This window comes from Heterocephalus glaber, unplaced genomic scaffold (genome assembly GCF_053883595.1).
Source record: "Heterocephalus glaber isolate CG9 unplaced genomic scaffold, H.glaber_assembly_v1.0 deba00001564, whole genome shotgun sequence".
NCBI classification, from domain to species: Eukaryota; Metazoa; Chordata; class Mammalia; order Rodentia; family Bathyergidae; genus Heterocephalus; species Heterocephalus glaber.
This window is the reverse complement of record NW_028258351.1, coordinates 15376693-15389241: the sequence shown is the minus strand read 5'-3', so window position 1 is coordinate 15389241 and position 12549 is coordinate 15376693. Positions and strand designations below refer to the sequence as shown.

The 12549-nt window shown below is 51.0% G+C and overlaps 1 protein-coding gene across 9 annotated transcripts in view; it reads left to right on the top strand.

Moving 5' to 3' along the window:
- Trpv3 (transient receptor potential cation channel subfamily V member 3) overlaps window positions 1-12549 on the top strand; it is a 33033-nt gene that overhangs the window by 1201 nt on the left and 19283 nt on the right. For 8 of the 9 annotated variants that reach the window (XR_002386937.2, XR_002386936.2, XR_015443195.1 and 5 more), the window contains exons 2-7: window positions 1379-1499; window positions 7740-7844; window positions 7977-8063; window positions 8528-8688; window positions 9468-9644; window positions 11503-11643. Coding sequence is in view for 5 of the 9 variants with exons in the window: in XM_021238156.2 (XP_021093815.1) it covers window positions 1381-1499; window positions 7740-7844; window positions 7977-8063; window positions 8528-8688; window positions 9468-9644; window positions 11503-11643 (790 nt within the window). In the remaining 4 variants the exon portion in view is untranslated. Of the gene's footprint in view, window positions 1-1378; window positions 1500-3533; window positions 3619-7739; window positions 7845-7976; window positions 8064-8527; window positions 8689-9467; window positions 9645-11502; window positions 11644-12549 lie in introns of those variants that run through there. The other variant, XM_087191639.1, reaches the window with a different exon arrangement.

The following is a 12549-nucleotide window of genomic DNA, read 5'->3' as shown; positions in this document are numbered from 1 at the left end:
CCTAACACCCCTCATCCTAAGCCTACTCGCTTTCCGTAGGGGCAGGCACCGTCCTACTTCCAAACCTCTCTCCAACCTGATGGCAGCCTGCTCAGGACACTTCCTTAGGAAGATTTCCTACTGGAGCAGGGTCACCAGTGACCCCAAGTTCATCCATCCAGCTAGGTTTTTACAGACACTCACCCTCTTCCTCTGTATCTGTGACTCAAGCTGAGGTTGGCCCCTCACTGCATCACCTCCTGTCCACTCCTCCCTTTCTACATCACACATTCTATATGGCCAGCTGGTCCTCATCCCCATGGCCCCCACAGCAGCCTCCTCCTGACCCCCAAGCCACCGGCCTCCTCCATGCCCCATGCCTGTCCTCCCCAAGGTGTCTGTCCCTATGTAACCCCAAGTCCACCCTATTCCTTGCTGCCTTGGGATAAGCTTCTACATGGAGCCTCTCACAATGTGATCCAAACTGCTTCCAAGGTCCTCCCTGACACGGGCCCCAGGATCTCCCACCCTAGGCTCTTCAGCCCCACCAATTCCTTGCTGCTCACTGACCTATCATGACCCCATGTCTTTGCCCAGACTGTACCCTGCCCAAATTGCCCTTCCTTCTCATAGAAGCCTTTAGGGTTTCCTCTGAGATGCCTTTTCTATCTCCTTGGAAAACATCTCAGGCTCTCTTCCCAGCATCCCTATGCCCTTTGGAGCTCAGCTCAGTGCCTAGCCCACAGTGAACAACAGCAAAGTAAGTCTGGACCAGGGAATGGGCCTCCTCTGCCTTGCGGCAAGGGACTCATCTACTTCCTCTAGGCCAGTGAGAGTTCAGCATACACAGCCACAGGCTGGTTATGCTCAGCTTTGTGAAGAGGATGAGAGAGAGAGATGATCAGTGTCTTAGCTTCAGAGGCCATCCAGATTTTGAGAAATCTAAAACACCAGAGGAGCCCTAGGCTGTGCTACTAGAAGCATAGTGTCTAGAGAAAAGGAGGTCAAACTTGATGCTAAGGTCAAACATCTTGGAGAAGAGATCTGAACACAAAATCTGAGTGACATCAAGAAAGCAGAGCTAGTTTTCAGATTCCATACAAAGATCACTGGGGCTTGGGGCTGGGAGATGGTGATGGTGACTGGGGGAGAGGCTGGGACATGGTGGTCTCTACCTGGATGCCTTTGCTGGGCTTTCCTAGGACCAAAGGATCAGGCAATAGGGAAAACTGCAGGGGCAGTCTCCCTGATATCAGGAAGGATTGGGAACCTGGGAATATAGAGAGGGAGCTCCCTGTCCTAGGAGGTATGAGCAGTAGCTAGATAGTACCATGTGGGGGTCTGAAGGCCCTTGAAGCTCCTCCATGCCCTTAACATCCGCCTTGTGAATGTGTTACAGCTATGAATGCCCACCCCAAGGAGATGGTGCCCCTCATGGGCAGGAAAGTCAATGTCGCCAGTGGGAACCCTGCTGTTCTGACAGAAAAGAGGCCAGCAGAGGTCACTCCCACCAAGAAGAGGTAGGATTAACAAACTTGGGACCAGATTCTGTGCAGTGAAGGCACAGGAGATCCCCACACCAGGGAGGGCGGTCCACTTCCTTTTGGTGGACCAAGATTCTCAAGTGTCATTTAGGGTGGCATGGCACCCAGCCAGGTCTAACTGAGGAAAAGGCACTCTATACTTGGGTTTTGCAGGGGAGGTCTGTAGACTGGAACAATCAGGGAGCTCTCCCCCAAGGTGCCAAGGGGCACTGAGGCAAGAACATTCAGGAAGGCTCCTGGAGGAGGTGAGGGATTTCTGGAGCCATCCTCAAGACAAGGAGCCAAAAGATGGGTGGACATTCTAGGTAGCTGGGTATGTCTTTACCCACACTGACGGCTTTCAGTCCACTGTGCACCTGGTGGGTTACTCCAGCTGCCTAACCCACCTGTGTAATGGATACTTTGGGAAAACCCAGTCCTGTGTACAAGAATCATCTGCCAAAGGCAGAAGGGGGTGTGAGACCCAAGAAAGAGGCAGACAGATCCAAGAATGCACAAAAGTGTTATTTATTGGGGACTTATGGGCAGATGTGTGTCTTGTGAGGCAGCAAGAGAGAAGGATTGCAGCCTTGGAGGTAGGAGGAGAGGGTTTATATGCTAAACTGGACAAAGGTGGGTTGTGGCCAACCAGAGTGTACCTTGGTTTTCTTAAAAATTACCAATTTCCAATGTCAGTTTAGAAATAGTCTGAGTGTTCATGGCCAGCACAATACTCTTGGGTGACTATCTTAATGGCTTTTTTGTTCTATAGGACCAGGGTCACCTGGTGGGGAAAATAGAGGCTATGATCAAGATGGCTGTAATCACATCAAACTGGGTCCCTACACAGGGACACCAGCAATCGTACCAACTTACTGGATGATGAATTGGGATTATGTCAACAAAGTGCTCAGCACAGTGCCTGGTATTTGTTAGGTGCTCAGGACATGTTCACGTTGGTAGTATTTTTTGTAACCTTTATCATCATCATTGCTGTTGTCACTCAGTGGGCTCTTGGGACTTAGGCAGGGCTGGGGTGGTTAGTTCCGCTTTCAAGGTGCAAACACAGAGGAAGCTGGGAGCAGAGGAGAAGCTTCTCTAGGCTCACACCTTCCTTCCCTTGAGCTGCTTCTAAGGCAGGTCCCTCTCAGATCTCTTGGCTGATTGGGTGCCTCCTACATGGGCCTTCTTAGACCAGAGAACCACCTCAGCTGTGTTTCCCTTGGACAGCAGAGAACCCCTAGCCTAGGCTGACCCATTTGCTTGCCTCCTCTGCCACAACCCAGGCCTCCTCTTGGGCCAGAGGTAAGCTTAGTACTTTCCTTCCATCTGTTGGTTCAAGTCCTAATCGTTGAGGTCCTGTGTACCAGGTCCAGGGCTGGATCAGGATGGGGAGATATAGAGAAAAAGAATACCCACTTCTGCTCAGTCTGGAGGGAGAGACACAAAGGACAAGGTAGGAAGTACATGGGGAGGGGCAAGCTAGGCAGAGTAAGGCTTGAAGAGAGCAGATCAGTCTGATTCTATGGGCAGTCTCAGGCTGCTTCCTGCAGGAGGTAGCGTTAAAGTGGACATTGGTAGGCAGAGAGGAAGAGAAAGGGCATGCCAGGCACAGGGATGTGAAGTAGGGGCTTGGGCATGGACCAGTGAGAAGTCCGGGGTGGCTGAGATATCAGTGAGTAGAGTCTTTGGGGAGATGAGCCCCATTGGGCCTAGGACTTGGGGGGTCAGTTAAGGAACTTGAACAATTTTAAGGGAAGTAGGGAGCCATGGAGAGATTTTTCTTGGGAGGGAGGGCATGGTGAGATTTGCATTTTAGAAAGATTACGCTTGGATTGGAGGGGAGACTGGGGGCAGGGAGATCATGAAGAGGGTGTTGGGAAGCCCAAGTGACAGGTGGTGAGGTCTGATCCTGGGTGGTGAAAGGTGGAGAGGTGGGGGGGGATCAGAGAGGTATTAGTGTCATGGGATCTGTTACGGGAGGTAAGGGAAGAAAGAAGGGACAAGACACACTTCTTTCTTCTGGTTCAGTGACTTGGAGGGATGGTGAGGCCACCTCTGATATGGCCCCCAAAGAGGAGAAGGAACAAAGTCAGGAAGAATGAGCCAAAGTCAGGTATGAAATATTGGCTATGGGTGCTTGTGGGACACCCAGATAGATGATCTATCCTGGTGGGCAGGAGAGAGAGAGAGAGAGAGAGAGAGAGAGAGAGAGAGAGAGAGAGAGAGAGAGAGAGAGAGAGAGAATGTGCTGTGGAGAAATGGAGATGCAACAGGTGTTAAAGAAGCATGAGGACCACATGGAAGGAGCAGATATATCCCTGATCTGGGCCAACAAGGACCCTCCTCCCCGGGTCTCTTCCTACTCCCCCTCCTTTCCCACTTTCCTAGGGAGATTTAGACATCCTGGCAGGGCTGAGGACAGGCTTTGGAGGAATCCCAGGTGTTCCTAAGCCAGCCCTGTCCACCTGCCTCTTTGGAGTCCATCCCTGTTCATGAACTTGACTCCAAGCTCAACACTACTGACTATACTGGTCACCTTTCCATCACTCAGTTAAAATACCTCATATGTACAACTTAAAGAAAGACAGGTTTATTTTGGCTCAGTTTGTGGTGGAGGAAAGCTTCTTACCTCATAGTAGTTGGGAAGCAAATAGAAAAGAAAAGAATGAGAGAGATATAGAAAGAGAGGGAGAGGGGTGAGAGAGAGAGAGAGAAAGAGAGAGAGAGAGATGAGTTGGTGTCAAGATATTCCCTTCAAACACATACCCTCAGTACCTTCCTCCAACTGAGCCCCACCTCCTAACAGCCCATTCGGCTATAAATTCATCAATAGGTTGCTCCAGTGATGAAGTTAGTATCTTCATGATCCAGTCACCCCTCTATGCTCCACATATGAACATTACTGATTTAGGGATCCAGCCCCCAGTACACAAATCTTTGTGGAACACTTCATATGTAAACTGTAACACTGACTAACTCATTGCCAGCCAGGGGTACGAGGTACAATGTTTTTCCTCCTAAATTGGTGGCTCCAAAGACTCTCCGTGGCCCGCATGTAAAGGTTTGGACATCTCCCTGAGAACTGGTATAAGACTTGGTCTTAGAGAGAAAACAAAAAGTATACATTATATGCAAAGAAAGAGGGCAATACTGACCACTAAGGAACCATGTATTAATGGTGGAATTGAAGGCACCAGTAGGTAGGAGTGTGTGTGTGTGTATTTGTGGACCTGAACTATGATGCCATTCCCCATGTGGTAAAATGCAGGGCCAGAGATGCAGGCTGACAGAGGCTGTGAAGGAGCTGGCCTTCTAGAGCTCAGAATACTTGGGCATTTCTTGGCACAAAGAAGGTGGCCAGATAAGCTCTTCCCTAGCCCTGGGATTGGTTCCCAATCCTGGAGTTATCTACTCCAAGGGACAGAAATGCAGGAGAAAGGGCTAAGTGCTGTCTGCATACCTGAATTAATAACACCCAGGTGACCTAGGCTAAAGGTAGGAATAAACAATCAGCACCTGCAGCAGGTAGAAGCCCAGATGTCACGTGGCCGAGACCGTACTGTGTGGTTATGATGGTGGGTGGGAAGTGGGTGTGCATGGTAAGCAGGGCAGTCATGGTTCAGGGTCTCAGGCGCTTGTAGTTGCTTTGCCCAACAGTTAGGTCCTTGCTAACCATAGAGTTCTCCCAGCCTGGCTCTAATTACTCTTCTCACATCCTGTGCCCCTTTCTCAGCATAGCCCTTCCATTCCTGCCCTGGAAGATTTTCTCTTGCTGCTTTCTTTGCTTCTGGGCTTTCCCTAAACCACAGGCCCACTCAAGACCCAGATTGTATCCTACCATGGAAAAGCAGTCTTCCCCATCAGTGTCCTATCCTTTGCCCTTCCCTTGAGCTCCTATAGCCCAGTCCCTCTCCAGAGAGGTGGAAGCTGTCATCAGAATGATGTCTTGGCCCTGCTTGAGGTCTCTGAGGATGAGGTTCCTGGAATGGTCATGTGTTCCCTCCCTGCCCCCTAAAAAGTGTCCTATCATGAGCACCCGGGTAGTTTTGAGTAAGGGGACAGGTCAATGAAGGAGTAGGCTGGAAAATGAGAGGAGTGGGTAAGCTGACAGGTAAGCAGCCTCGTGGCCCAGCCCAGCCACTCAACACCCATGAGGGTATGGCGTGGTGAAATGATGCTTCTCCTTTTTCCTTGGGCCCCTGGCCTCAGGCATGGGCTGGACAGATGTGCTCATGACCTGGCTTCTTAGACCATCCTGAGATCTCTGTGGAGCCTTGTAAGAGGCTTAAGAAGTCAGGAAGGTGGAGAAAATACAAATAACTCCTTTCCAGCTCCTTGAGCAAGACTGGGCTTAGGAGAAGTGAGAGCTTTGGGAAACTGAGAGTACAGTAAGAGTCACACGAAAGATGCAACCTTCCAGCAATGTTTACAGATTAGGGTTGTGTTGATCTGTTTGTGCACTAGTCCTGTCAGCAGATATCTCCAATTATCCACCCCGTCTACCCTCCTGACTACTCATTATCCATCCATCCATCCATCATCTATTATCTACCCGTCCACTTATCTATCCATCTGTCTGACCAGCCATTCTCCCTTCTGCTCACTTATCTTTCCCTCATCACCTATCCTCCAACTCATTTGTTCAGTGAGGTCTTCTGATTGTCACCATCACTGTTGGAGAGTCCAGGAAGATTCTAGGGAATCAAGGATGATGCAGTTGTAGTCCCTGCCATTGAGGAACATATAGGAGAGGATAATGTATAGGCTGGAGCCAAAAATGTGGCCCCATGGCACGACACTGTGGTCTTCCCTAGGGACCAGTTCTGGCCAACCCACTGGAACAATGGTTCATTTTAACATTGTATTTCTGAGCTTCAGGAGCAATGCCTGGCACATTGTAGGTGCTTGACAGGGGCCAGACCACTGTCTTAGAGAAGAACAGCATGGATTGTGGTTTGGACACCAGCCATCACATTCTCTGATCAATTTGGCTTCTACCCTGGGGAGTGACCATGGATGAGCTGCTTCTGCACATCAAGTTTCAGTTGCCTAATCTGTAGAATGGGACCAGCATCCTTTCTCTGCTGCTGTCCTTCTGAACTTCATACAGCTGGATTGCCCTTTGGGAGTTCTTCCAGGGTTTTGTGAGGAAGAGAGGGAGCATGGTGGTCATTCTGGGCCTGGGAAGAAAGAAAGCAGGCAGCAAAGCAGCCTGTGCACGGGGAGAGAGGCCTGGCAGCTAGGAGGCCACTGTTCTGGAGAGGTCACAGGGTAGACAACCATGCTGCAGCGGTTGCTGCAACTGAGGTCGCTCAGTGTGATCTTCCCCCTCGTAGCTGTCACCAGAAGGCTTGAGTGTGCAATTGCAGTTTCCAAGGTCATGCATGTCTGCATTTGGGGTGTGTCTGCAGGTGTGGCTGGGCTGTGCCTAGCCAGGAATCAGGTCTCCAGTGCTCCAGTGTGGATCTTGCCTCTCCTGGGGCAGTGTTTCCCCTTCTGTGGAGCTCAGCCGGGTCACAGGGGCCCAGACCCCTCTCTCCCCTCCCAGGCCCCAAGGAGAAGCTGACTCCAGGCCCTGTCTTTCCCTTCCACTGCCTAACCCGGTTTCTGGGTTTTCCTTCTTGATGATGGAGGTTCCCAGCCCTAATCCCTGACCTCTCAAGTCCTCCCTGCTCTACAGCAGCCTTCTCAGCCCATTTTCTATTGTGAGAAACAGCACAGGTGCTGATCAAGGTAGTTGAGAGTAAAGAAGCAGCCAGACTCCTTCAGGAGCTGGAAAGGCGCCTGTGGAGTGGTCTAGAGGCTTCTCTCTGGGGCCTTCACTTCCTACCTGCATTCTGAGGGGCAGTGGGGCAGGAAGGGGGATCTAGCTCTTGTTGCTCTCTTCCAACCTTTGAAGAGCCTTTCATACCTGGAGGCAGCTGCGGTCCTCAGGTGTTAGGCACTCACCCCAGGGGTGACTCTTAGGGTCATCTAACTAGTATTTCTAGAAACAAGAGTCACCCAGGCTTTGCCACATCCCTGTGAGTGGCCTTAGGCAAATTGTTTTACCCTGGAGCCTTCCAGGGCCAGCTGTGAAATGTGAACGAGGAGAGTGCCCATACCTAGGCCTGCTGTGAGGGCTGGGTGAGACTGGCACAGAGTTGGCTGAGGGTGAATGGTCAGTGTGGCTGTGACACACAGGTGGACAGAACCTGCCCCAGCTCTAATGACTTTGTCTGGGCATTCCCTCAGCGCTCACTTCTTCCTGGAGATAGAAGGGTTTGAGCCCAACCCCACTATTACCAAGACCTCCCCGCCCATCTTCTCCAAGCCAATGGACTCCAATATCCGACAGTGGTGAGTACTGGCTCTGGCCAAGCCCTCTGCTCCAGCAGGTGGCCAACGGTGTGCCCTGGACCATCACTGTGGCTGTGGCATGCTGCCATTGTCTATTTTAAAATTTGTCCTCCCCATTCCCCCTACTTCCAGCCTCTCTGGTAACTGTGAAGACATGGACTCCCCTCAGTCTCCTCAGGATGATGTGACTGAGACTCCTTCCAATCCCAACAGTCCAAGGTGAGTCAGGTCCTTCCCCTCTTCCCATTGGGCCCACCAAAGGCAGTGTCAGAGGGACAGGCTCCAGGGACCTACAGGAAAGGAAAAGAAGCCACCATTTATGAGGTGTTAGGACAAATGTCTGGAGATCTGGACCCATGTACAATGATACTCTTTCATTATAAAACATTCAAAGCCTTCCCTTAGTCCTATATTTTGAGGTAGTCACTATGAACAGTTTGACATATACCTTTCTTGATCATTCCCCCATGTATCTAGATATGTGTTTCAATACATGTGATTGCATGTGGACAGGAACAGGAGTCTGACAGGGCAACAGGGAGTCCAGGGCCAGAGCACGCATGCAGGGATGGCAGGCATTGTGAGTCATGTGAGATGTTAGAGGGCTAGTGTTTGGCCCTGGGGGGCCAGTGGCTCTGATGGGGAAGAAAGAGTGGGGGGGGTGAGTTGGAAACATTTTCTAGCCTTAGTGCAAACCAGGCCAAGGAAGAGCAGAGGCGGAAAAAGAAGCGGCTAAAAAAGTGCATCTTCACGGCTGTGTCTGAGGGCTGCGTGGAGGAGCTGGTAGAGCTGCTGGTGGAACTGCAAGAGCTTTGCAAACGTCGCTGTGGCCTGGATGTGTCGGGTTAGTCCCTGGTCCTGCAAGAGGATTCAGGTCTGGGGGTCCCCATTTGACTCTACTTGGCTCCTGCTCTGTCTCTTGTGGGCCTGGAGTGTGAATGCTAGTGACCTTGAACTTGACTCTGAAAGCAACAGGGAGCCATGGATGGGCCTGGACAAGTGAGGGTCATGGTCTGGCTAGTGCATGGAGGATGGGGTAAAACTGGAGAAGGCTGCTAGAGAAGCAGGATTGAGACTCTGAAGCAGGGCTAGAGGAGGGGGAGACCGTTCTGGAGAGTTCTTCAGGCAGAACTCCAGGACATGGGAAGTGAGGGAGAGGGAGGAGTCCTTGGTAGTGCCATTTGGATATGGGTAACTTGGTGGGGCCCTGACTGTCCAGGGGATCAGGAGAGAAGCAGGTTGTAAGGGAGAGGATAAGTTTTATAGGCCTTGAAGAGGAAAGAGCCAGGGTGGGAATGGAGATTCCAGGGTGTCAGCACTGAGCTGGACAGTGGGAAGCTAGGCAGGGATGAGACTGCCCCTAAAAGGGAGAAGACGCACACGGTGAGAACCAAAGGCCTTGGATAGGGCTCTCATGGGCAGGAAGAGGGAAGAAAGAACCAGAGGAAGAACAGTTGAAGAGGAAGGAGGAGTCCAGGGAGTGTGGGGTCAGGGAGACTTGTGCAGAGGGGATGGAGCAGAATCTTGAGGTGTGAGGCTGTGGCTCCCACCTCTTTCAGGCTGGGGGGGTCAAGGGTGGCCACTCAGTCCTGCCTGTGCCTCTATCCTGTGACCTGCCTGCAGACTTCCTCATGCACAAGCTGACAGCCTCAGACACAGGGAAGACCTGCCTGATGAAGGCCTTGCTAAACATCAACCCCAACACAAAGGAGATTGTGCGTATCCTGCTCACCTTTGCAGATGAGAACGACATCCTGGACCAATTCATCAATGCTGAGTACACTGAGGAGGCCTACGAAGGTACCCTGCCCAAAGGGGCTGTGGGGTTTCCAAGGCCACTGCCAGCCATGCCACACAGAGGCTTTGCTGCCAGCAAAAAGCCCCAGCATGCATCTCTTGTCCTTTCTTCTTTCTGCAAATGACTGCGAGTAATAGACATTGTTGTTTTTTTTGGTACCAGGGATCAAACTCAGATCCTTGCGCTTGTGAGGCAGGTGGTGGAACCACTGAGCTAAATCCCTGGCCTCTAGGCATTGTGGTTGATACTGGGGTATGGTGGGGGAACAAATCAGATTAAGGCCACTACTCTAAGGTAATTTTAGACAGAAAATTCTATGAAAATAAAATAAAAGAAGGTAATGGGGCAGAAAGAAACTGAGAATGGGTAACTTTAGAGTGGATGGACACAGAGGCACTTTGAACTTCGGGATGAGAACGATCTAAAGCAAAATGAGGACTGAGCCTGGCATGTTCCAACCATGCAAAGGAGGCTGGAGAGCCAGGCAGGGGCCAGTAGAAGGCAACTATTTGTGTCATTATCACCATCATTAACTGTCTCCTTTGGGTGTCAGTTTTGTGGCTTCCCTTGTAGGTGGGTCATGGAGACAAAATTTGGGCTAAGACTGGGAAGAGTGAAGAGAGCTAGGCTAGCAGTACGACGCCCTGGCTTTGATTCCTAGCACTGAAAAAAAAAAAAAAAAAGAAAGGGAAATCCATGGTGAATAGTCTATAAGATGTGTGCTCAATGGGGTCATCTGAGGTTTTGGAGTCAGTAACTGCCCATTAAGGTTCAGTACTTTGGTAAAAATGATGTCTCATGATTGGCCATCCAGCTGATATGCCAGGGGCCACTAAACATTGCAGTTTTTCCAGGTAGGAGTCTAGCCTGGGCCTTGACCCTTCTCATAGGACAAAGTCATTCTGACTCATTATTTGAACTCTACAGACTTTCAAACAGGATTTTGTTATATATAAGAAAAATCCAAGGATTGTGATAACCTAGAAGAAATGCAGGGAGGGAGAAGAAACCCAGGAAAGATTGCTGTAATTGAGTGGTGAATGCACACAGAGCTGGCTGGTAGTCAAAGCAAAGAGAGAGACTGGATGAGTCATGTAGTGTTCTTAGCCTGTCACAAGGGAGTTGACACTAGTCCTGCAGACAGCAAGGTGTCAGACCAGTGTCTCAAGCTTGCTCGTCCTGATCCTATTCCCTTGACAGTCTCTTGTGTTCTCTCCTTCTTGTCAGTACTGCAGGAACATACATATGTGCAGGCTGGCCTTGTACTCACTGTGTAGCCCAGGTTGGCCTCAAACTCGTGGTGATCCTCCTGCCTCAGCCTCCTGAGTGCTGGGATTACAGGTTTATACCACTACCCCCATTCAGTGGGCTCTGAGGGCAGGGATTCTTGGATATCCTTGAGGACAGGGTGGGATGAAGACAGTCTGCTGCCCAGAGGTGATTCACTAGTGCTCCTGGGGTCTCACTTGGGCGACTCTGGATTTTTTTGTTTGTTTGTTTGAGTGAACGAATGGAAGTTACTAGTGTCTCTATTAAGGCTTTGCTGCCCTGGCCTCAGATCCTTACCTCTCTCTTTTCTCAGTCTCCCCTTGCCTCCTTCTCCTTTCTCAAATTTGCGTCTTGCCAATGGGCTTGCAGCGGGCGACACTCTGGTCTCTGAGAGGGGAAGAACAGTTGCTCCTGTCTTCCCAGAAACCCACGTTACGGCCACCACTTTACTCTTGATGTTATTACCATGGGTGATTTAAGGCAGTCCGCACTCCCTGGGGCTGAGGGGCTTCAGGGCCAGCGGGCCTGGTGTCTCCAGGGTCCCCTGCTCTAAGTGAAGCCCCCTGCACATCCCCGTCGTCGGGTCCATAGGGCAGACGGCACTCAACATCGCCATCGAGCGGCGCCAAGGAGACATCGCCGCTGTGCTCATCGCGGCGGGTGCCGACGTCAACGCCCACGCCAAGGGGGTCTTCTTCAACCCCAAGTCCCAGCACGAAGGCTTCTACTTCGGTAGGTGCAGCCAGGCCTATGGGAGGGGATGAAGGGAAGGGGAGTGGGGAGGGGGAGGAAGGGGTCGCTCTGCGCTCTGCTGGACAGAAGGTCCCTGTCCCAAGTGGCGCTGGCGGGGTGGAGAGCCCTCTCCTGGGTAGATGGTCTGAGCCTGATGGGGAGGCGGCTGGGGGTGACCCATCTGAGAAGACCCCAGGGCCAACCGGAGAGCGGGGTTTGGGAGGTAGGGTGGGGTGCTGCGGTGTCCCCTGATGGCCTTAGAGGGCATATGGGCATCCGCCTGGGCAGCCAGAGACCTGAAGGGGAATCAAGGGGGATCTTTACAGGGAAGCAGTGGTTCAGGTGGGGCGACGACTTGCTTTGCCTAGTAAGGCCTTGGGCTTGGTGTAGGTGAATGTCCTAGCTTCCAACTCTGGCCTCTCAGGACTGTAGACAGGGAGTAACAGGTGAGAGGAGGAAAATTTCGGACCCACAAATTGGGGAGTCTCAAAGCAATTGGAATCAGATATGTCAACTTAAAAAAAAATCAGAGAGTCTCCAAAAAATACTGATACTTATTTGAGAAGAGTAGAGCTTTGCAATGGGATGCCATAGCAAACGAAAGGTGTATTGGCTGAAGAAAGCCCAAGTTCTTAAAGACAGAAACAAGGAGGGTTACATCAGACATTTTGAAACAGTAATCTTTGGCCACAGTAATTAATAACAAGAGCAGAGTCAGTCCAAGGGTGGACAGAAGGCAGGTCTCGGGTAGATGTCTTTGTATAAGTACTTTCTGCGTAAGGTCACTGTGGCCTCTATGCAATTTGTGGCTCTGGCAGTCTATTGTTGATAGTTACTCTCAAGACATCATGTGTAAACGGCCCTCTTTCTTAACCTCCCACCTTTATCTATTTTGGGGGGTTTTTT